This window comes from Trichechus manatus, unplaced genomic scaffold, assembly GCF_000243295.1.
Source record: "Trichechus manatus latirostris isolate Lorelei unplaced genomic scaffold, TriManLat1.0 scaffold00005, whole genome shotgun sequence".
Lineage (NCBI taxonomy): Eukaryota > Metazoa > Chordata > Mammalia > Sirenia > Trichechidae > Trichechus > Trichechus manatus.
In genome coordinates, this window is record NW_004443941.1 from 14659487 (window position 1) to 14684979 (window position 25493).

General features: G+C 38.3%; 2 protein-coding genes across 3 annotated transcripts in view; both read left to right on the forward strand.

The window, feature by feature from the left end:
• CALM2 (calmodulin 2) overlaps positions 1-14443 on the forward strand; it is a 15249-nt gene extending 806 nt beyond the window's left edge. The window contains exons 1-6 of one of the 2 annotated variants that reach the window (XM_023735381.1): positions 3595-3624; positions 5612-5642; positions 11925-12068; positions 12157-12263; positions 12682-12817; positions 13799-14443. In XM_023735381.1, the coding sequence (XP_023591149.1) occupies positions 3610-3624; positions 5612-5642; positions 11925-12068; positions 12157-12263; positions 12682-12817; positions 13799-13827 (462 nt within the window). In that variant the 5' untranslated portion in view covers positions 3595-3609 and the 3' untranslated portion in view covers positions 13828-14443. Of the gene's footprint in view, positions 1-3594; positions 3625-5611; positions 5643-11924; positions 12069-12156; positions 12264-12681; positions 12818-13798 lie in introns of those variants that run through there. The other variant, XM_004369486.3, reaches the window with a different exon arrangement.
• A 4784-nt stretch (positions 14444-19227) lies between these two features.
• STPG4 (sperm-tail PG-rich repeat containing 4) overlaps positions 19228-25493 on the forward strand; it is a 15666-nt gene continuing 9400 nt past the window's right edge. The window contains exons 1-3 of the mRNA XM_023734564.1: positions 19228-19422; positions 21302-21361; positions 22834-23091. Of these exons, the coding sequence (XP_023590332.1) occupies positions 19228-19422; positions 21302-21361; positions 22834-23091 (513 nt within the window). The remainder of the gene's footprint in view (positions 19423-21301; positions 21362-22833; positions 23092-25493) is intronic.

Here is a 25493-nt window from a genome sequence, read left to right on the forward strand (position 1 = left end):
TGGCACCTGCAGGACTGCGGCGGTCCCCGCGGCGCTGCGGGCTGGTCCCGGGGGAGGGGGCGGCGGCGGCGGCGGCGGCGGTGTCCCATTCCTCCGCTGGCAAGAAGGAAGCTCGGTGACTCCCGGTCTGTCTCCTCCGTCTGGGACCTTCTTCCACCCAGCAAACAAACAAACAAAAAAAACCAAAGCCGTGGCCGTTGATTCCATACTAGGCATTAAAAAATAAAAAATTTTAAAGCTTTGTCATTGAAGGAAGTGAGTGCGTAGGCTTGAAGTCAGGCTCATCCTCGCAGTAAATGTTGGAAAAAGCAGTCGGCGCCAGCCAGGGTCCGAAAGGCGTTTCCTCTTCACCGTCTAGCGAAAGCAAGCCCAGGTGACCGCCGTTCTGCTGGGATTGTCGGTCTTAACCGTATGTAACAGTTGGAAGGATGCATTGTAAAGGGTCGTTGTCTGTATCCTGCTGGAGTTTTCAACGTGCAGCTCCGATGTTAAAGAGCCATTATCCCACACCGTCCCCCAACCCCTTTGAAAATAACGCTTATCTCCGTGTAGAAATCGCCAGCTCATCTTAACGTGCAGCCCAGTTCATTTGCACAGGAATGACTGTCAGATGGTGTGGTTAGAGGAGAGTCTGTTGGGGGAGGCAGGGAATTTTAAAAAGCATTTTCCTGTCACCTAAGCCCGGAACTCCTCCCGACCTTTCCTGTTTAAAAAAAAAAAAAAAAAAATGTAATGAGGGCGGTAATTTACAATACTTACTTTGTGGTTTCTTCTGCCAAGTGGTTACGGCGATGGGTGTGTCCAGAAGGCAAGGTGACATCTTAAACAGGAGTTGAGAATCTTTGCCAACTGAAACCTCCAGCCTGTATCGGTGCGGAGAGAGGAGTTCACTTTGGACAGAACTGGCGCTCATTTGCGTTTGATGCATTTGTTCCATTTTGATGTTTTAAATTACTCTGAATTTGAATATGCTGATTGAATTTGCTCTTTAGAGTGAAACTGGGTGTGCGTTATAGACATGTGATCTGTGTTGCAAATTGTTGGGTAAATTTTTTTTAAATGAAGAGTTAAGTTTTTTTTGTTTTTTAAACAGTTCTGATAGGACTTGAGTGGATTTTCTTGGCAATACTTAGACACTTTGGAGGTGACTTGGCAGTGAAGCTTTTGTAACTTTGCATCGTTGATACTTTGGGGGTTTTAGGTTACTTTGTTCAATTGACAGCCTTCGTTAATAAATTAATTGGGAAATTGTACTCAGATAACTCTATAATTATTGCGATGAGACTGTGAATTAGGATTCAGTCAAGTTAAATAAAAATTTATTTGAAGTGGAATAAGATTGCTTATATAGCTCTTAGGTTTACAGTGTAGTCAGTTGCTCATTGAAAGAGAATTGCTTCAAGAAGACTTGAAGCCAGGGTGATTAGATAAGTAAAAAATGAGAGGGAGAAAATTTTGTCAGTTGAGTAAAAATAATCATTTCATTAAGCTTCAAGGAGGTCTGTTTCTAGTAAACTCAGAAAATCAAAGAATTCACTGTGGCCTTATTAAAATGAAGTTCTGGCTTGAGCTAGAATTGTCAAATTAGGGCTTTAATAAAGGTCCTAATTTTTTTTGCGGTCATCTTATTCCAAGGGTTTCTTTTCTTTAATACAAGATGGCTATAGAAGTAGAAAAGCAGCCCTGGTGGCTCAGTGGTTAAAGCGTTTGGCTGCTAACTGAAAGATCAGTGGTCTGAGCGCACTATCTGTTCCGCGGGAGAAAGATACAGAGTCTGCTTCCGTAAAGATTACAGCCTTGGAAACCCTGTGGGTCTCTTCTAGGCTGCCCTGCTGGGGTCGCTATGAGTCGGAGTCTACTCCACGGCAATGAGTTTGGTTTTTTGAGGAAGTAAGTGCTGTTCTGTTAGAGTTAAGGTATGTTTTACCCTACTGAAATAGAAATAATATATACTGCTTTTTTAAACTTATATCAGGTAAAACAAATACGCTGACTTATGAAATTGTAGAAAAAATTTTACATATGAAGCCTTTGTTGTATCAAAATAGCATTTGGAGTAATGAACAGATAGGAATGGATAAAGGATGGCAGTTTTTGTTCCATTTCAAGACTATAGACTCATGCTTTTATTCAGATAAGAATATATTATTTTTATACCACCTTTCACTAAGCTCCAAGAGTATACATACCTACTTTTGAATGCTATTTAGGAAGTGTTTAATACGTACATAATGCATTCATTTCAAGCCAGTGCTTCTCAATGCTTACAAATCACCTGTGGTTCTCCAGAATGCAGATAGAAGGGATAGACATCATGATTGGTAGACAGTCAACAGAAAAGAGGAAGACCCTCAGTGAGATAGGTTGATAAGTGGCTGCAACAATGGGCTCAAACATAGCAATGTTTGTGAGGAAGGCGCAGGACCGCGCAGTGTTTTATTTTGTTATACATAGGGTCGCTATGAGTTGGAATCCCCTCGATGGCACCTAACAACAACAGGACTAGGATGGAACCTGAGAATATACTAATGCCTGGAAGCTTTCTTTGGAGTGACAAGAGCAGTAAGAAGCAAATTATGTATCAGTAGTTGTAGAAATAAGGGAATGAGAACTAGTCATCTCTAGTGAATTAGTCTTCACTTTACTGAGATAAACACACGTTAATGAGCTTGAGTTTTCGCAAAAATATAATTCTCCTGGTTCTCCTAATTAAGAAAATGGCACTCTCCATAGACAGAAATAACCAAATTTATTTGCCTGTAGTTGGAAAAGTCTTACAAATTAGAGTGCTTAGGAGTCTTGTATTCTTGCTTTTAGTAGGCTTTAATCCGAACAGTGCTGGTAAAGTTTCTTTTAAAACTTTAAACTCTGAATCAGTAGTAAATACACAAAACTTCTCTAATTTTTAAGATTACTTTTCTGGCAGTACTTGATTTGCATCCTGTTTTTAAGCTTTAACACTTCCCAAGCAAAATTGAGGAGAGCTTTTAGGCTATAGGAATAACTTAGAGTCTTCCGTGTGCTTAGTTCATCCCTTGAAGCTCATTTCTGGTCTGTTCTAAGATTGCGTTTGCTTGGACTCAGGGAGCTGGGCAAGATGCTGTGAGACGCTGAAGTTTTGACTCTCCAAGCAAAACTGGATAATTTTAAAGCTTGCCTTGAAGAGTTCACAGTCCCATATTTAGCCTAACATTTTTAGTCTTAAACTGATTTCACATGCTGTGTCTGTCCTTGGGTTGCCCTGTGTTTTTAGTTTGTGCAAATAAACTTTCTCAGCTTAAATCAAACAAAGTTAACGTGGGAGGTTTGCTGTAAAAGTAATCTGGGGCTTAATAGTGTCATGTATGTCTCCCTTCTGTGTGAAAATTGAGCTAATCAGATTGATATTTAACGTTATAGGGCCTTTGATTAGTTAATTTATATAAAATAATAGCTACCATTGCAGTCTTTGGGCTAGCCCTTTACATAGATTCTTACTTACTTTGTATAGTAAACCTGCAAGGTAGGTCTTTTTCCTGTGTTACAGATGAAGTTGACTATGAGAGGTTGACTAACACGTCCAAGGTCACACAGCTACTAAAGTGGCAGAGCTGGGTTACCAGCCCAGTTATGACTCAGAAGACCGTACGTTTCCCTCACTATGCTGTGCTGCTCTTCACTCAGAAATGATGGAACACCTGCAAAATGGAATCACTCTAGAAATAAATCGCCTATCCAGTAAAAACAAGTTGCCTATGAGTTGCCTTCAACTCATAGTTAACCACGTGTGTCAGAGTAGAACTTGCTCATAGGGTTTTCAGTGGCTGGGTTTTCAAAAGTATCTTGCCAGGCGCTTTTTCCCAGGTGCCTCTGGGTAGACTGAAACCCTCCAACCTTTCTGTTAGCAGCCTAGCGTGTTAACCATTTGCAACACCCAGGGACTCCAAATCCTCTATAGCCTGTTATAACAAAGTAAACAACCCAGCGGATTTACTGGATTTAAAGTTTTATTCCTAGGAAAAACAATCTGACTTTGTACCACACACTTGTTGGTGGGATTGTAGGGGTAAAAGTAGATAATTTTAAAATTTTATATGTTTATGCACTTGAACTTAATTATTGGCGCTTCAATTTTGAGTTACCGAGCCTTTGGTTTTGTTTTAATAGAAACGAATTTCATTTGCATCAGGGTCAAATCAAAATTGTTGCGCAGGGAAAGGAACATCCGCTTCTTGGGTTCCTTCTCAAATATTCTCATGCTGCCCCCCCCTAGAGAAAATGGGATGCTATTCTACATTAAGGTGTTACCCTTTGCAGGGGTGTGTTTATTTAAAAAGAATGAAAGCAGGCAATGTTTATTTTTCTTTTGCCTGCAAATGAATGAATTAATCATAGTACACTTGACTCCAGATGGGTAGAGATTTTTAGATAGGAGGCTATTTCTTGGCAGTGCCCCTCACGTAAACCCAAACCAGATGACTCGTAGCAACCCTATAGAATAGAGTAGGACTGCCTCATAGGGTTTCCAGGGATTCAAACTGCTGACCTTTTGGTTAGCAGCCTGAGCTCTTAACCACTGTGCCACCAGGGCTCTGCCCTTCAAATAGTAAGTGCATAAGCGGTTGCTTCATGGGTGTGTATACTAATAAGCAGTGAAATGTTCAAATGTGAAGGCCACAAGAAAAACAAAGGAGCCTTGATACTTTGCCAACGTCTTAATATATTGTGGTGGTGATCTGAATTTAAAGGTTATTAAAGCTTATTGGGAATGTCTGACACCTTAGTATTTAATCCTGGCTCTGCTAGTTAGTAATTTTGTATCCCCCTTTGTTCCCATTGAAATTTAACCTGAGCCTCTCTTTCCCCATCTGTAAAATTGGGGCTAATAATGCCATTATAGGGTTATTGTGAAGATTGAATAATTACGACAGGTATCATGGGTTTTAGCAAATGCTTGCAAATATCTTCTTGAAAGCAAAACTAAGTAGCTCTTCTCCATGTTTGAGAACCATCACAAACCTTAGGCTTACTCTGGGGTTTCAAAAATCAAGAAAAAATGGATGACTGGATTTAACAGCTCCGATAGGTGGGAGTTTTGCTTAGGTGTTTTTTTTTTTTTGAACTCAACGTTCATGTCAGAAAGATGTGTTTAACCATTTCTAGGATAATTTTGAATTTGTGACCCTTAAACATTAATTTTGGTTCAGTTGAGATTTCTAGAAATAATGGCTTGTATCTGCCGGAGGTGGGGTGAGCTTAAATTTAAATATCTTTACTTTGAAGAAGGCAACAGTGTCTCTATTGGGTTCTCTCTTTGTCTTAATCAGAAGGCTGACGATTCCAATTAAGCTTTCTGGTATGCCAGATTTGCTTATTTTCAATTGTGTAAAATTTAGAGCTTCAAAAGTTCAAAAATATTTGTATATATTAAACTTGGGGTCAAGACAGTTTAGCTTTGAAGATAATGTGTACATGTTCTGCCCAACTGTGTTTGTTGCTATTGCTAAGAATTGTTAAACTAAATGAAGTTTATGGTACGCAGTGAATCTTGAAAGTTTTTAAAAACTAATTTCTGCAACTACTAATCTACATACTCCTGAGTCACTTACCTGTCTCTTTGATCTCTTTGTAGGCTGACCAACTGACTGAAGAGCAGATTGCAGGTGAGTGAAATGCTTTCCTAGGCTATGCCCATTGGATTTTATTATAAATTGAGTAAAACCCAAACCAAACCTGTTGCCATCAAGTCGATTCTGACTCATAGCAAGCCTAAAGGACAGAGTAGAACTGCCCCATAGGGTTTCCAGGGAGCACCTGGTGGATTCTAACTGCCGACCTTTTGGTTAGCAGCCGGAGCTCTTAATCACCATGCCACCAGGGTTTCCATAAATTCAACATTCACTTTCTGATTCTACATTTCAGGTTACCTTAGTTACTACTTCGCCCTCTTTCAGTTTCAATATAAATATATTTTGAATATAAATATAAATGGAATAGGCATTCTGAAAGTAACATACTTGTATGAAATGATTAACGATCTATTTCATAGATGATAACAAAATGTGTGTAATATAGTAATTGAAACTGCTTTGGCAAGTGAGAAGGTGAACTTGACTTCGAAAAATGTGTGGGGTAACTGTAGATATACTTTGAAACCTGGTGGTGGCAGCCTTTTTTTGAAGCTTCCCTTAGTATATAATACGGAGTCTGAGTAAGTTAACACTGCAGCTTTCAGTCATTCTCGAGGAAAGAGAGCAAAATAGTAACTAAGGTAACTTGAAATGTAGAACCAGAAAGTGAACGTTGAATTTACCCAGTTTAAATTAGCTAACATTTTAATTTTAGAATTACATATCTAGTCAGTCAGGAAATAACTATTTCTCGTGTGAAAGCTTAGATCCAAAAGTTAGTATTCTGTTTCATAGATGCCACTGTAGCATAATTTGAATTTTGTCTTGAAATGCAGTGACAGCTATTGAAATGAAGCTTCTTAATTTATGGATATTGTGAAATTGTTAAATAAAACCTGATGTCAGGTTATCTTTATGCCATTACAAAAAAAACAAAAACAAAAAAACCACCAAACCCATTGCTGGTGAGTCGATTCTGACTCATAGCGGCCCTAAAGCACAGAGCAGAGCTGCCTCATAGGGTTTCCAAGGAGTGCCTGGTGGATTCAAACTGCTGACTTTTTGGTTAGCAGCCATAGCTCTTAACTGCTATGCCACCAGTGTTTCCTTGCCGTTACCAGTAAACAGCAGTTTTGATTTTGTTCTAATAGTTTCAGATGGCTGGTTAATACCAAAATGTCAAAGTTTTTTTTTTTTTTTTTTAAATGGTGGTATTGCAGAGCTTTGTAAACTCTTTTCATTTGTTTTCATTAGAGAGTTTTATTAGCAGAAGCATCAAAAACTGCTACAGTTTTTCTGGTAGGCAAGGCAGGAGTTTGATAAATGCTGAAAAGCACTTAACCATTTTTTTAAAGCTGGAGAAAACTGAAGCCCGATTGGAACTCAACTATGTAGCCTATTTAGAGCAAGCCACCTCCACCTCCACCTCCACCGTCCCCGCTAAATAAATACAAGGTTTGGAAGAGCCTGAAACCACATGTCTCCTCAGATATCCATCACAAATATAGTTTGATAAGACTATATAAAGTATGAAGCTCTTGGTATTAAGGAACTTATTTAAGCAGTTTTAATTTTCATTTCTTATTATGTGAAGTTGACTTAATCCTAGAATTTGGTTTCTAGAGTTGGTAAATTGCACATCTAAGGTGTGTTGAAGCAGTCAAGCAAAGCTTTGGAAATCATTTCTTCATTCGTATACTGTTTAATCAATGAAATGTCAGATTTTCTGAAATAGTTTTTTATATAAAGTCTCCTCTCAGGAACTGAGTCAGGCTATCGAATATTTCTAGTCTTAAACTCTGGCTTTGTATACTGCACCTGCCATTCATTTCTTGACAGTCCCAGTCAGGTAGTTGTGCCTACTATGCACAGCATTTTCACTTTAGGGTAGAAAATGTATTTTTCAAGGTGCCCATCACATAGTTGATATTCATTACCACCCCCTAAACACATACAACGCTTTGAAAATAGTTTGTCAAACAAGAGGATTAATCTTCAAAGGCTGATAGCAGTTTTATAAAGAATACTTCAGTTTATTGGAATATTGTCTGTAAGATAAATTTTATCTTTTCGCTGACTTCCATCATAAATTGGGTTTCCTGTGGGAGTAGGAGAAAAATCTAGATCTCTCCCTAACCTGCCTTTTCCTAGACCTTGGGTTTCTTCAAAGCTGCTCCATTGATGCCAGGTTTTTGTGAAGCTTGAAACATTTATTTTTTTAGTGGGGAGGAACCAAAGTGTCTATGCTGCTAAAATATAAGCCCTGTGAGATCAGAGGCCTTTTTATTCCCTGTAGTATCCCTGGTGCCTCCACATAATAAATGCTGAATATTTTTGAGTGAATACATTTCATTCTCAAAGAGAGGTACATGATATAAAGATATTCTAAAACTCTCTCTTTCCTAAGAAGTCATCTTTCTTCTCCCCAAATCCCTTCCTTCCTGATTTGGTATATTTCAACGTCTACCTTTGAGGTGAAGGCAAATTTTTTTCTTCAGCTAACCTGGTTAATTGTCATTACTGGTGACTGTTAGCATTTTGGAGTCTAAAACTTGTTTGTCCAAATTGTTGAAGGAAGCAGGCTTTGTAAATATAACATTGAATATTTTTAAAACTGTTTTTCTCTTAATAATACTACAGATTTGTTTAGAAATTCTGCTGACACCAACCAACTTGGTCTAGGGAAAAAGCATGCTTGTGAAGTTAGCGTCCTCTGATGAGTTGTTTATGTGACCTGGTTTTAAAGGGCACTGAACAGTGTGACAGTACTAACAAGTTAATTTTATGATTCTGTAATGATGTCATTAGTTAGTGGTTTTGACATTTGGAGGCCTGATAGGAAAAGTGTACAAGAACTTCTCTTTTTCTTTTCTTTTTAGAAATCTGTGCGTAAACTGTCAAGGACCGTTATAGGGATAAAACTTGTTTGGTGAAAAATATTAGCGTTACTTAATTTATAGCAGCAATTACGTAGTGTCAACAAAGGTCTGATACATGACCATTAAGGACTTAAGAATTTCAGAATTTTCTAAATAGAAGTTTTTAAACTGGCATTTAATCTTTCTTTTGTTGTAATTGTTTCATGGTGACCTACTTTCATAAAATGCTAAATTTACGTAAGGAAAGGGGTGCTGAGGTAGCTAATAACAAATAAATCTTGAGTAATAGTATGATTTTTCAACTTGGCACAGCTAGAATGGATCTCACATCTCTTTCTCGTATTGATTATGTAGAAGATGGCTGTTCCTGCAGTGTTCAGGGCCAGGTGTTCTCTTTATTGTGTACTTCAGCTTTGACTTTTGAGTTCATGTTTCAAGTCATTCCTGGAATTACTCTGTTGAGAATTACAAGCTTCTATGCATAAAGATTATACTTGTTCTGAAGTACAGGTAGACTGTAAAGGCAGCTGAATTTTAAATTGTACTCTTTGGTTTATTCTAATATTCCAAGGAGTTTTACAGGTATTTTTGGCTCTTCAGTGTAAAAATAAAAACAAATTTGGAATAAACCTTGGCACTTAAAATAAATATTTTCGTTTGTTCTTTTCTTGGACCCATAAATAGTAGTTACAGATAGGATTTTATCTTCTGCTTTTTTACTAATTCCATCAAACATTTTAAGAGTTGTTAGATTTTAAAACTTCTTGAAATTTAGAACACACATATATAAACTTATACCATGCATCTTGCTGAACTTGGCTTTAAATCATATAATAGCAAGCAGTTAAACATTTGGGAATTTTTGCAAATAATGATGATGTTAAGTGTCTTATGGCTAAATACTATAGTAGGAATGTAATGTAAACAAATATTCTATAAATACTTTCATTTCTGTGTAGCCTAAGTTACTAGGTGATAGAGGCTGTGTGTTCAAACACTAGTCATTTATATATTTCTAGAAAATAGTGCTACATCCTATTTAAAAAAAAAAAAAAAAACCTGACTAAAATGGAAACGTCTTCATCAAATTCTGTTCATAGTTGAGGACTCCCTGATCTATTTTTGTCATTAGGTTGCTCTTAAGTTAGTATTATATGCTATTTTCATAAGCTCAATCTAGTTTGGTACTAAGCTTCTGTTTGATAAACAGGTGGTGTTCCTCTGTAAACAAGTATTGGTAGAATTCAGGAGGACTTGTTGACAGGTTTTTAGGGGGAAAGAGTTAAGGTAGCTCCCTAGCTTTTGCTTGGATCACTAGGGTTTGTTGCTGCAGAGTATCGAATTTATTTTCAGATGTGTTGCTGGAGGTCAGCCGGGAGAGAGACCCTGTAGGCAATCAGAAATAAAGGTATTATGGTAACAAGAGAGATGAGTAAAGATACGAAATCTTCATTTTAAGTGGGCATAGATGAAATGGCCAAGGAGAGACCGAGGGTAAGAAGTTTGGCTGCATCTACATATAAGAGACAGGATTAAGAGCCTTTGAGATATAAAGTAGGCGAAAACCCAAAGTACTGTTAAGAAAACCAAGGAGAAGTTTGAGAGTTATTTGGTGCAGTTTTGGACGCTGTAAGAAAATGGGATCATCTTTTTCTTGGCATTTATTGAGTAGTTACTTGCCAGACATAGCTTTAAGTGCTTTACACATATTTATTAAATTCTTAAACTTAGGAAGTAGATACTCTTCTCCCCCATTTAACAAATGAAGAAGCTGGGCAGAAAAGCTAGGGTTTTTTAAAAAAAAGTCAAGTTTCAAGGTCTTCGCTTTTTAATTTCTAGGCCATGTGGCCTCATATACTGAAACATACTTGATGGATTGGGCAGCTATAGATGGTCGTTGGTGAACTTAGCATTTTCAGCTGCTGATGGGTTTGATGTGGAAGTCATTTTAATAGTGGGTTAATAGGAGAGGAAATGGAGAGGAGGAGTGGTGCCTTTTGAAGTTTGGGTAGGGATGAGGGCGCAAGCACTGAAAATAGGACTAGGGTTTGAATTTAACTTTAAGCTAAGAGACATAAAGATGTTTGTATACTAGGGGGCAAAATCAGGGGAAGGGTAGTTGAGTCCAAAGAAGAGGTAATAGATGGAATGAAAATGGATGGTATATAAATTAGGGCAGGGATACACAGGCAGGGAATAAATAGCCTTGGACTGTAGGAGAAAGTACACCATTTCTTAAACATGTCTCAGGTATTTACATTCAAATGTATAGATATGTTAGAGAAGCTTAATGACCCTTTGAACTTTGGAACTGCCTTTTTTTGAAACTGCTTTGCAACTTTGTTTGTTTGCTGGTAAGGTCTAATATCTTTTAGAAAGTGCCTTACTTGGAAAGTACTAGCTTTGTTACTAACTCATTGGTATGCTCTTAAAATTCCAAATTACATGTCTGCTTTAGTTTCTCTATCTGTAAAATAAATGATGAACCCCAGAATTCTCACTGTTAATTGCTATGCCTTTGTTGTCTCTGCTGCTGGTTTGTGGTTTTGAATAGGAATAATGATTGCGCTGTAGCAGATAGTCATGTAATCTATGTAATTTATCCATGTTAAAGCCAGCGGTGAATCAGAAGCAACATAATTTCACAAGAAGATCTTAAAGATCTTAAGGAGTAATACATTATTTTACTCTTTTACAAGCTTGAAGTTTTATATTCTAAAGAAAGGTCAAACTTATCTTTTTACTCACTGAGAAAGCACTTACCGAAAACACCATTCATGTCTTGATCAGCCTGGTGTTAGTATTAGAGATTATTTGGTGATAGTCCCTTCTCCAACCTTCTAGAAAACGAAACTAGCCTACTGCATACTGTTCTGAAGTTTAAAGTCTTTTGTTTTGAATTTAGTAAGTGATAAATTTAGAACATAACTTTAACCTTTGAGGTTAACTCTCTAAGCATAATGCAGATAAATAGTATAGTTAACTCTGTAGAAGTGTATTCAGTACCAGTCCTCTTATTTTTCTGTTGTGAGTTAGATACGTAGTTTAGAGCTGTAATTTTGAATTATGTTTCACTGAGCGGATTTAATAGAAGATAGAGAAGCCAATCATTAGGGGCTTTGGTTCTTTCCCTCTCTCAACCCAGAGTAGTTTCACTTTGTCTAATTTAGATACTGGAGTTACCTGTATAATTTTAGATGAAAAACTCCCTGGTAGATCAGTATGAGCATATAGTGAGTGGCATGGTTGACAAAAGATCTTATCACAAGGTTTTCCAACCTAATCCTTCAGGAATCAAAAATCCTATTTCAGGTGCTATCTCCATATATATTGTTAAGAATTGATTAATACATTTCATTTAGGAAGTTACTTTTTATTGTTAAAAACCTGTAAATTTGGATTGTGGTTTTTGTTTTTTTTCCCTCTCCCCAAACAGAATTCAAAGAAGCTTTTTCACTATTTGACAAGGATGGTGATGGAACTATAACAACAAAGGAATTGGGAACTGTAATGAGGTCTCTTGGGCAGAATCCCACAGAAGCAGAATTACAGGACATGATTAATGAAGTAGATGCTGATGGTAAGTAACTCTTTTTAATTTGGGGCAGGAAGGCATTGAAGAAGTGGCATTTAAATTCTGTTTTAATGTTTTGACTAAATCATTTCAGGTAATGGCACAATTGACTTCCCGGAATTTCTGACAATGATGGCAAGAAAAATGAAAGACACAGACAGTGAAGAAGAAATTAGAGAAGCATTCCGTGTGTTTGATAAGGTAGGTAGTCAAGGACTGGATTTGTTAAATTTTAATTTAAGGATGAAATTAAGATTTCAGGGCCCCTTATTCTTTAAAGGCCTGTTTTTCTGATAACTTACCAATATTATTTAAATATCAAGCAAAGCTTTTAAAAAATTCAGTATAAACAGATTGCCTGATAACATATGTACTGGTGTTAATCTTGTGGCAAAGGAGGCATCACTTGACTTCAGTTAAATATTTAAGCACATGTAAACCTTAGGACAGTTTGTTTGACTGTCTGACATTTAATCTGTATGTCAACTATTTGTTTATTCCCTTTACTGTCTGTGTATTCCCAAAGTATATTTTTCTCCTTAATGTGAAATCTAGTAAACTTATTAAACTTCCATTGCAACTGTGATTTACTCAGACATCTTATTGAACTGTTTTCTAGGATGGCAATGGCTATATTAGTGCAGCGGAACTTCGCCACGTGATGACAAACCTCGGAGAGAAGTTAACAGATGAGGAGGTTGATGAAATGATCAGGGAAGCAGATATTGATGGTGATGGTCAAGTAAACTATGAAGGTAATTCTGTCACCCTCGCCACCTTATTCTGTGCTTTGACTTTGAATTTAAAGATACTTGTAGGTTAGGTATCTGATGGTTTAAAATTAGTGACTCCCACTCCCCACAATGAAGATACTAAAACAGTTTTTCATATTTACCAACCTTTTGTTATTCAGAGTGTTAATTGCAGACCAGGTGACAGCACTGCTGTCACCTGAGAACTTTTTAGAAGTGTTTCGTATCAAGTCCTCCGCTTAGTCCTAGAATCTGCGTTTTAATAAGATTCTTAAGTGATTCACGTGCACGTTAAAGTTTGAGAAGCATAGTATTCCAAACAATGCAAAAACAGTTCTATTTGTTTCTTATAAGGATCGTGAAACAGTGAAAAACTTCAAGCTTATGTTAGTATCTGTCAAATGAAATTAAAGGTGGCTTTCTTTACCACTGGATTCTCGTTTCCTCTAATAGGCTTTAGTTTGAAACTGTTCGCATATGCTCACATTCAGAGGTATCATTTGTGACTGTAAACTTTGGGGTGGTCATAGCAGGAATGCAGGACATTTGGAAATTGAAAGGATTCCCAATGAAACCTTTCCCTTACAGTTTTCACTTAGATTTTTCATGATAGAAGTACTTAACCTAGGAAAACAACCTAAAATTTTAACATTCTAAAAATTAAACCTAATCTATTAGCACTGAAGTTACAATGTTGACTGATCACCCAGCAGACTTAAAATTCAAGTTTAAGAGCCAAGAATGCTTTTTTATTTGTAACAGCTCATCTGAAGCATTAATTTAATTTATGCATTAATAATCCTAAATCTAAAGTTTATGAAGTTGCAGCCTTGACTGTAAACTAGTTTTCCTCTATTTCTTCTATGTTATGATTCTGAGGAAAGAAACAGAAATGGAGAGACCATTCAGTGATTGAGTAAATGTAGTTGGTTTTATCAGTCTTTTGCCATTGACTTAACTTTCCATGTACTTCTTCTCTTTCAGAGTTTGTACAAATGATGACAGCAAAGTGAAGACATTGTACAGACTGTGTTAAATTTCTTGTACAAAATTGTTTATTTGCCTTTTCTTTGTTTGTAACTTATCTGTAAAAGGTTTCCCCCTGCTGTCAAAAGAATATGCATGTATAGTAATTAGGACTCCATTCCTCCATGTTTTCTTCCCTTATCTTACTGTCATTGTCCTGAAACCTTATTTTAGAAAATTGATCAAGTAACATGTTGCATGTGGCTTACTCTGGATATATCTAAGCCCTTCTGCCTGTCTAAACTTAGATGGAGTTGGTCAAATGAGGGAACATCTGGGTTATGCCTTTTTTTAAGTAGTTTTCTTTAGGAACTGTCAGCATGTTGTTGTTGAAGTGTGGAGTTGTAACTCTGCGTGGACTATGGACAGTCAACAATATGTGCTTAAAGTTGCACTATTGCAAAACGGGTGTATTATCCAGGTACTCGTACACTATTTTTTTGTACTGCTGGTCCTGTACCAGAAACATTTTCTTTTATTGTTACTTGCTTTTTAAACTTTGTTTAGCCACTTAAAGAAAATCTGCTTACGGCACAATTTGCCTCAAATCCATTCCAAGTTGTATATTTGTTTTCCAATAAAAAAAAATTACAATTTGCCCAACTGTTGCTCGGAATCTGAGTTATTAATACTGTTAAGGTCTGATAATTTTAAGGATAAAATGTGGAATTTGTACTTGGTATAATCTAGACAAGTACTTTTTTGGACTATTTGAGATTGTGTTTAGTTTTTAAATTAGGATGATAACTTGCTTCAGTGTTTAAATGGAAGATTAAAAAACCTGTTGTGAATGTACCTGGCATAAGTTGGGTATTTAGTGTTTCCAGCCTTTTTTCTGTGTTTATCAACTTTGGTATCCATTTTTCCATATTGACTTTAGAAAGTGCCATCATTTTTTAAATGTTTGGATGTAACAACAATCCAAATCTAGATGAGGAGAGGGTCGTTATCTCTATTTCCTAATCTTTCACTCATTTTGCTTTTTAATTCTTCTACCATAAGACAGAATTTTTAGTTGTGCCTGCTTATCTGCAAGATGTTTTACAAAAAAGATATTTTTAGCGGTAGATTGGCAGTGACTAAACTTTGTTTCATTTTACTTGGATCCACAATCAACGCCCATTGAAGCAGTAGTCAAGAAGTCATGTGATGTACTGCATTGGGCAAATCTACTGCAAAAGACCTCTTTAAAGTGTTAAAAAAAAACAAAGATGTCACTTTGAGGACTAAGGTGCACCTGACTCTCAAGCCATAGGTATTTTCAGTCACTTTGTGTGCATGTGAAAGCTGGATGATGAATAAGGAAGACCAAAGAAGAATGGACGCCTTTGAATTATGACATTGGCGAAGAATATTGAACATACCATGGACTGCCAGAAGAAAACAAATCTATCTTGGAAGAATTACAGCCAGAATGTTCTTTAAAAGGGAGGATGGTGAGACTTCGTCTTATGTACTTTGAACATGTTATCAGGAGAGATCAGTCCCTGGAGAAGGACATCATGTTTGTTAGAGGGTCAGCAAAAAAGAGGAAGACCCTCAACGAGATGGAGTGTCATAGTGGCTGCAACAGTGGGCTCAAGCATAACGATTGTGAAGATGGCACAAAACCAGGCAGTGTTCTGTTCTGCTTACATGGGATCTCTATGAGTTGGAACCTACTTGAAGGCACCTAACAACAACAACAGACCTTGTTTTAGTTTTTGCCTGGCTTCTACCATTGCTTTCTCTCTAAGCTACTCAGAAGGTGGTTATCAGGGTTTTTATTTTCTTAACTACCTTTTAAATGCTTAAAGATGCCATAGCAAACCAGAGCCAAGATTAAAACATTGAGTGTAATTGTTACTTGGTTTTTATAGCCACAAGGTTTTTAATTTCCCAGGAGGCAATTCATTATTTGGCCCATCTTTGACTATTTTAATACCATTGTTACTAGTTCTACCAGAAAATAGAAAACTGGATAGTTAGCGAAGGAAAATAGTGATAAATATGTTTTAGATAGGACAAGGAAAATTATAGGCATTGATAATCCTAAAAGGGGGGTGAGGGTGTTACATCACATATTAGGCAGAAGATCAATTAAATAGGATGATTTTAGATGAGCATTCTATTGAGGCCCTTTCATTAGATGCGTTTTAAGAGTTTAGTCAAAGGGAAGGTTAAGGTATTTGGGGAGAGGATTCACATTCCTTGCCGTTGAGGCATTGTCTCCAGGGTGTTAATAAAAATTGGATTTATTGCAGCAGTGTGTGAATTTAAAGAAGTTGGTCTTACTCAAGCCGTAGTTACACCTGTAAAATGGGTATAATTTGCCCAGTTGGTTTGTAACTCTGGGCTTTTACAAAAATGTAGTGAAATAACACAGGCAAAAGGCTTAGCATAGACCAGCGTTTGCAGTAAGTGCTCAGTGTATGTTCCTGTGCTGTTCAACCAGTTGTGACCCTGTAAAATGAGAGAATTCGGCAAGGTTAATCTTTGTGCTTTTCCAGTTCCAACATTACGAAATTTATGTCAAGCCAAGAGGTATGGTTAATGAGATGGAAGAGAAAACACATTTTGGGGCACTTGTGTATTTCATGTTAATTGGCGATTTTATATTCTTGTTTTCTTCACAAAAGTCACAAAATATGCATTATCTGGATTTTACAGGAAATTTAAGTACAGAGCAGTTGTAGAATTTAACTAGTCATGCTGAGCACGTACTGAGCTTGGTTCAGATTTCAGTTCCGCTACTTTCTACAACGTGATAGTACATGAACCCAGGTAATTCTAAAACCTTATCACCTTCGGATTCTAACCGTATTACCAGTTTTATGTTAGCATGGTCATGGTAATTGATCATTCTTTCCTTGTACCAACTATAGCTTGTTTGCTCAGACAATTTATCAAAAAGCATCACTTGTAGTTAAAGATGATTCTAACGTATTTTCCCTGGAATTTCTATAAGGATAAAAATTTTAAAGAGCCTGATGCATAGCAGAAGCACTGTTGAGCTCTACTTCTTGTAGTCCTGTATTCTCAAAGAGAAGTCCTTCCTCCCCATTTTAAAACTGCTGTTATGGTGCCCTAAAAATGAGTCCAACATTTCTGAGTGATAATGTACAAGACAATATTTCATTAAGGAGATATTTTGCTTACCTGACATGCTTAATCCGTTTTATGGGTAAGTCCTTGAAATTGTTGACCTGTGCTGTTTCTATTTTTGAGATGCTTAAACTATTTTCTCATGGAGATGTTCCCTTCTGTTTCACACCTTGTATGGGTTTCTGGACTTCTCTGTACCTATCATCATATCCTTTCAGTCTCTAGAGTACCAGTCCCTAGTCTGCTGAGCCAGTTTTACAGGCTCAGCAAAATAAGAAAAGGAAATGAGGCAAAATGATGGACTTGATTAATCTCTCATAGTTGTGAGGACTCTGGTTGCACCTGCCTCCAACCCTTCAAATTTCAGTTCTTGATTTCAAACTTGGTGTCTGGTCCTTTTTGTTTAGTTTTATTGTGTATTGCCTTTTCATTTTTAAGGCTCTTAGATGAATCTCGAAACCCAGTATTTTAAGAGAAATGGAAGACCTCTCTTTTTTTGCTACTCAGAAGGTTGCGTACAGAATCACTTGGGAGCTTGTTAGAAATACAGAATCTTAGGTCCTGAGTCAGAATCTGCATTTTAACATGATCTGTGGCTATTTTGAAACCCCATCAATTTTTGAAAAGCACTGTTATAATTCACTCTGGTTTTATTTATAGGGGAGGAAACTGGTCATTTATTCAACACGTTTTAGTCCTGTGCACAGAGGGTTCAGAATTAAACTCTTGGATATGTCTAAAGTTGGGAGAAATGATTTGTGAAAATGAGTCCTCCAATAAACAGGCTCAGGGTCCTTTGGGACACGAGGGGTTAGTTAGGATTTCTTGGAGGAGTTAACCCCTTGAGGTTTGCTGGGCAGTCGAGGGGAACAGCCTTTCAAGCAGAAAGGCTTGCATGTGAGAGGACAGAAGTGTGAAGATGGCATATTTGGGGCTTGCAAGTATACGATACAACATTATAATGTCTTAATGAGGGGGAGAGAAGTGAGAGGATTGCAGATGTTATGCATTTTTCCTAAAGCCAATACTGATGGCCTTTATTACTGAATGCAGTGTTGGACATGACTCCAAACTTGGGCTTCAAACGGTTCATTCCGGTTAGAACCCCTGCTGAGAACTTGCATTTCTAACATTCCCAGGAAGCTGTGCATAAGAATCATGTGGGGATCTTGTTAAAATGTAGATTCTGATACAGTGTATCTGGGGTGGAAATGCAAATTCTCCGCAGGGGTTCAAACCGGTTTGAAGCCCTGCTCCAAACATTTTAGTCAATTAAGTTAATAACACCATATAGATAGGTACCTATTTATTATCCCCAACTTTATAGATAAGAAAAACAAGGAGAGCATGTCAGGAAATGCAGCCAGGGTTCAAATCCTGGTAGTAGAGGGAGGGAGAGAAATTCGGGAATGAGGGGGTGGAGTAATAAGTACAGCAATGACAAATGGAGGTTGAGTTTGACAAAAGCTGAGAAATCCTCGTTGGATTTGGCAATTAGATTACTGGTAGTTTAACAGGTACAATTTTAATTGAAAGGTGTGTGCACGTGTCAGATTAAGATGGTTTTAAAAAAAAGTATGGGAGGTGAGGAAAGAATTTAACCCAGTTTTCTCAAAAGTTTGTGAAAAGAAGCTTCATGGTGTAGTGGACAGTGAGACTGGGAGTCAGACCTGGGTTTGAATTCTGGCTCTGCCACTTCGGTATGATGCTGTGTGCTAAACCGTCCAAGGTCACCTCTCTTTCCTCGCCCATAAATGGGACTAACACATATCTCTCAGGGTTGTTGTGAGGATTAAATGAGATTAATGTACGTGAAATACCTGCAACGCTGTAGATACTCTATAAAATGGAATTGTTAAGGTTGAGAGAGAGTTTGTTTTTAAAGATAAGAATGTTAATAGGTTGAAAAGAAGCTACAGCCAAAAGAGATTGAACAGTGAAGAGTATAAGGAGTGCAAAGGGGTGGCCTGTTGTTTCACAGCTAGTGACAGCTGCGTCCAGTGCTCAAATCAGATGCAAGGGAAGTGACACTCCCAGGATTTCTATCTGGAGGAGCTTAAAAACAAATGTCAATCTTAGAAAGGGGCTGCTAAGGGGGATTTTTGCCTTAAAGCTAAGTATGCCTTCCAAGCATACTCTTTCCACTTAGCCTGTTTAGACGTGTAGGATGGGGGTGATTTGGGAAGGGGGTGTTGGAGATGTGGGTACTTTCAAGCCCCTACAAACCTCCCTTGACGCATATACTCACCTGAGGGGCTCTCTGGCGACTCCAGAGCCCTCTCTAGGTTTTCTTACGCGCGTGCATGATCGTCTCTGGCGATTTCCTGTGCCCCCACCCTCCGCCCGCGCGCAGCACCACCGGAGACACACCTGGCCGGTATCCAGCGCTCGCCCGGGAGCCGCGGCCAAGGCGTCTCCTAGCAACCGGCCGCCAGCCTCAGCCCAGGTTGAGCCGAGCTGTGATGGATCAGCCAGTCATCGCCCTCTCCACCACCGCTGTAAGGGACGACCTGGGGCCTCCGCTCGCCGCCCCGCCTCCCTCCTGCCGCCCCGCCACCGTCCACTCCCGGGCTCGTCTGCCCTTCTCTCACCTCCCTAGATCCCGGCCCTTGCGCCTCCGGCTCCCCTTCATTCTTCCTGCCTTTCTCTCCCTGACCCACCCTCGCACCCGCGGACCTTTCTGCCTGGTCTTTACTTGATCTCTCCTTCGTTTTGTTTTCTCTAACCGTGCTGCCTCGCTTATGCTTCCTCTTCGCCCTTTGTTTTCTGTTTTTTTTCTTCTTTCCTACGACTAACTGCGCTGGACAGCTGCTTTAGTCGGGTGACAAGACTTATTTCAGTTTCCTCACTTTCCCTCCGTCGGTCGGAAAATGGGGTTTCCTTTCGTGTAACAGTATATCAGACATGTTTTATCTCCTATTTGAATATTTATAAAATATTTGAAACTACCTTTGTTTTTAAATAAATCTGGCTGAGAGACGTTTAACCTGTCTGCTGTCTTTCCCCTTAAAGTGAATGGGAATATGAGTATAGATCAGCTGCTTTGGACAAAATGAAACAGCGGCTGCCAGTTACTTCCTTAATATTCCATTACTTCTCCCCTGTTCTCCCACTTCATTTTCCCGATTCCTAGGCAGAGATGGGGCCGCTGTGGAGATGCTTAGGGGAGACCTGTCTTGACCTGCCTGAGAAAGTTCAGTTTCTGTGACTATAAATGTGCAACAGAGAAGATTCAGCATAAATCTAATAAAGGGAGTGTATAGGAAGAAATGCAGACTTAGCAGTATGTATGAAACAATCTTTTTCAGAGACATGCCCATAATTCATTGTAAAATAAAGCCCAGGGGGTACTCATAAATACAGTGGATTTAAGTTACTAGACAGGAGGAATTAATTATATCAATTTTTCCTGATTAGGTTGTTTATATTTTTTAATGCATTCTTGTTTGAGGCAACTCAAATTGAATTGTAATAACAAAAGCATTATAAATGAGAGAAAAACTCAATATTTTAATGATTTTACCTAGTACTTGATATGGAAGACAAGTGCTTCCTCGGAAACTGCGGAACACTAAAATAATTCCCTTCTTAACTTGGCAGATGAAATATTAAAAACGATAGCTACCATTCGTTGAGTGCTGGTAGTGAACTCAAGCCTTTATATATACAATGCCTGATTCTCACGCGAAACCTGGTAGTGCCTTGTTTTTATACTCTGTGTGGAAGCTGAGGCTCGTAAGGCGTATGAGGCTTATAACTTGCCCAGTGCACCTGGCTAGTAAGTGGCCGTGCTGGGGTTCAAGGCCAAGTCTATCTGGCTCCTTTATCATTCTGCCTCTCCAGTTTCACAGACTCTAGCTGGACAAGCTTAGAGAACTGGAACTCTATCACGTTTGATAGTGTATGTAAGTCCAGGAAATGGCATTTCTCAACATTTGCCATATTGCTGGGAACTTGTATCCCAATATCACATTAATATGCTAGCTATACACTTTTACCTTGAGCTCCCAGCCGAATCACCTGAGCCATAAATCTAATTTACAATAATACAATTTTGGATTTACGCAACTCTTTTCCTTCCTAAGAACACCAAATTTTATCACATCTAATATTCTTACAATATCTCTCTGAGGTGGGAATGCTTATTACTCTAATTTTACCAAGGGGAATTTAGATATTTAAAACACTTAAGATCATAAAGTAGCAATTTAAGGCAATATTACAGGCAAAAATTTATCATTATATAGCTTTTGTTTTAATACAGGCTGACCAGTTTGGTGAAGATGTTAATTTCTTCAAGTAAATGTTTTATAAATTATATTTAACTTCAAGAGATCACGTCTCAAATGAATAAGCGTATTTTGTGTTTGTTAATAGAAACCAACCCGAAAGTCAGCATCTTTTGAAAGAGAAGGTTGGTGGAGAACAACACTAACAGTGAGTATATTTTCAGTCTTTCCAATTCAGATTATTCTTATTTCCATTGATCTTTTAATCAGTCTTACCTCTTAAGTCAGTAACACTTAATTGTAAGAAAGAAGTGGTTGTTTAGACCTACATGGACTTCATTTCATACTTACACGATAGTAGTATCAGCATATGGATGAGAAATTAGCTTTACATTTCGAATGCAGTAAAAGCTTGGAAAAGTAAAACAGCTCTTGGAAAACAGGTGCTTTGCCATTGTCTAGATAAGGTCATCCTACCTTATGATCTTAGTAAGATTGTACAAGGAAGCAAAGCATGTGTTCTGGAAGGTGCTTTGATTTCAGTTTTTACCTGACTTAGATAGAATAGAGCCTATGAGAACTGTTGTTAACATGAATGTACTAAAGCAAGATGGCCCAACTGAAAAATGACCAGAAGACCCTTGCCCCCTCAAGAGATATCGTTTCTAGATTTTGGAAATATTTTCTGTCAACACCCTTCAACAACAGAGGGTCCTCCTGGGTCAAAGCCTTCTTGGAATTCAACTAATTTTAATGGCAGAACTGAGCTGCATGCTTTGTGGCAAGATGGCCACAAAAGAAGCAGTGACTAAACTTTCAGGTCTGCATCTTTTAGCCACCTGGTGCTTGTGGTTTGAAAGTACCAAACCTCTTACTGGGCTAATTAGGCCATATGCTCTACCAGTTCGTCCCCAGTCTCATGTTATTATCCTTTAGCTTCCCACTTGAGGGTTAGAAAGCAACAAGCATTATCTACATAGTAGAAGTAGGATAAATTTCATTTGGTCAAGAAGCTATCCTGAAAGTCAATCACCAAAGGACAAATATTGTATAATCTCACTTATATGAAATATCTAGAAGAAGCAAATATATAGAGATCAAAGTTAAAAACCAGGGGCAGGAAGAGGGGACAGGGAGTCATTATTTAGGGAGCACTGAGTTTCTCTTTATGGTCAAGGGAAATTTGGCCACAGATGTTGGTGATGGTTGCACAACATGACTGATGTTAATTGGTGGCACCGAATTGTATATGTGAAAGATGTTGAAGTGGCAAATGTTGTGTTATGTATATTTTTACAACAGTAAAAAAATTAAAAAAAAACTCAAACAGATAATTGTAAAAAAACAAAAGATAATACTGTAGAAGCAACCCTGAGTGGTATCACTAGAGCCCTGAAATTTATGGTCAAGTTAAATCGTAAGTTTATCTCTCAAGTTACTTTTCCAAAAGCTACACTTCAACTATGGCTATAATCCACCTGGTATTAATTCCCCAACTGTTTCAGAAAGGAAATAATCATGATTCTCTAGAAATATTGTTCTGTCAAAAGTGTTTATTATATTTCATAGAATTTCATTAAAATTTAAAACGAAGTAAAATACCACTTAGGAATGACCCTTCCAAAAAAGGTGCTTTAATTAGGTTTACACAATGATCTTAACTGTGTCAATTTTCCACAGAATACTCCTATACCTGGCACTTACCACCTGAGAACTTTTATTGAAGAATCCCTATTAAATCCAGTAATAGCAACCTACAATTTTAAAAATGAAGGAAGAAAAAAACCACCTCTTGTGCACAGGAACTATCCAGTAATAAATGATATACCCCAGTATATGCCTCCTGACTCACTGGACTTGTTGAAGAAGCAAATGGCCACTTACTCATTTAAAGACAAACCACGGGCAAGCCCCAGCTCACTGGTTTACAAAGATCAGGTAATGCACTACCAGCAGGTTGGTGTTTGTGGGAAAGCTACTACGAGCTCCTGAAGAGAATGTTCTGTATGCACAGAGTATATAGTCCCCAGGAGAAATGAAAAATCTTTAGAATGTCTTCTTTCCTATAGAAATCAAACAACTGCCTGATTTGCAAATATGTCCAGCAAGATTTTTCCCTGTGAGGCCTAAGGAGAATGCATGGGAGAAATGTGTCCCACTTGGTTCTCTGATTGTGGGGAGGTGCCGGCTTTTGGCAGGATTCCCGGGGTCTGGGGAGCCTCTGGGAATTTATCTGTGGTTGGGCCAGTTTATATGGTTTACCCTCTTCTTTTAAAGTGGAAAGTCTGCCTCTCGCTGAGTATCCTTATTACAGCTTACACGTAACTATATTCCATAAAACAAAACAAAACAAAAAAAACAAACCCTTTGCTATAGAGTCAATTCCAACTCAGCGACCCTATACGTCAGAGTAGAGCTGCCCCATAGGGTTTCCAAGGAGCAGCTGGTAGATTCGAACTGCCAGCCTTTCGGTTAGCAGGCAAGCTCTTAATTTTTAAAAAAATTTTGTGTAGAAATGAGCCCTGCAGCACCAGGAGGGTCGGATTCTACTCTTGGCTCCACCGCTTCATCCATAACGTTGATAACATAGACCACTTTTAGGCTTACAGCCCTACTCTGGGCGCTGTGGAGGGGAAGTGTTCCGACTGTGAAATATTGGAGCAGCAATACAAGATGAAGTAGATCCAAGTGCTGAGGTAAATAGTGTAGCCAGGAAACATCAGGGGGAAAGTTCAATGTAGGCTGCACCGAAAGGCTGGAAAAGGCCCTGGATTAAGTTGGATTTAAGCTGGACCTTGACTAATGCGTGATGTTTGCGTGGGCTTCCACATACATTCTCTTAGTCGATTTTCCCAAGCATTCTGAAATCCGCAGATTAGACGTTATCCACGTTTTATATGTGAGAAAGCTGAGGTGACTGGAGACCAACTTGTTCAAAAGCACACAGCTAGTCAATAAGTAGGTGAGGCAATATTTTTCCCTGAGGGCTTCTGAGCCTAAATTCAGCGCTTTCTCCAGTCCTTTTTTCAGGTATCCTGTGGCTCTGGGCCTGGGTAAAAAGCAGGGAGGTACTTGCGGGGGGTGGGGTGGGGGTGGGGGCACAGCCGTGAGAGGAGCTTGTTCAAGGGCCAGAATTGTGACTTGGACTTTGTTTCTTGGGACTTTGGGCCGTTGTCTCTGTGCCTTAGTATCTCACATTTGTAAAGAGGTAATAATAGAGTCAATCTTCCCAACCTTGTCAGAATACTGTTGTGATAACCTGGGTGAAATGCATTGCAACTAGAGGTTGAATTAGGTACAAGGGGTTGTGATGACTAGACTGGGCAAGAACTTTTCAGTGGGATGAGCCCATGCCATATCCAACTGCTTTACAAATAGTAACTTCAAAACAGAAGAGAATAATAAATGTTAATTGGGTAGAGCTTGTCCTGTTCACTTCAGTGGGTGAATACAAACACTAAGTTAGACTTAGACTTCTATGGCTTTGTATCAGGTAACTGCTTCATGTGAAATCATGCTGCTGGCCACCTCAAACCAGTCATTCTTTCTTGTTTTCCTCCACCATTTGCTTCCCTTCTGCTTCCTCTCTTCTTGCTTTTAAAGTTCTCTCTGAGGGTCGGTTCAAGCCCACTGTTTAAAGGAAAGAATGTGGAAGGTTGGTATTAGGCAAAACTTAAAGTTTTAAAAGACCAGAAGAATTTCTTTTACCCACAGAGATGGATGGGCCTTCTGAAAGCTTACTCTTCCTGTTTTTCACTCCTCTCCGCTTCCTCACAAAGCACTGAACTCCAGAAACTGGAAGAATTAAATGTTTTCCTAATTTTCTATTTCAAAGGTATATGATAGTATGTTCACAGGGGGAGAGATATTCAGGAGCAACATTGTTTACGCACTAATAAAACACATAATTCAGGTGTTTTAATAGCAGAACTCAGTAAAATAATTTGAATTTGAGGTAGACACAGTTTGAAATATATATATTATTGTTATTTAGTAACATGGAACAGCATTCTAATGCTCTGCTTTAATAGAATACTCACTTTTACACCTCATCAGTGTAGCTTTTTATTTATAAAACAGTTTTCTTATTATTTTTAACATCTTTATTCTGAAGAATGTAATTCAGTTGGAGAATCTATATCAAAGAATCTTATCAGGAATACATACATATATATATATATAAGCTGTGGTGGCACAGTACTTAAGAGCTCAGGCTGCTAACCAAAAAGTTGGCAGTTCGAATTCACCAGGTGCTCCTTGGAAACCCTATGGGGCAGTTCTACTCTGTCCGGTAGGGTCACTATGAGTCGGAATCAACTTGATGGCAATGAGTTTGGGTT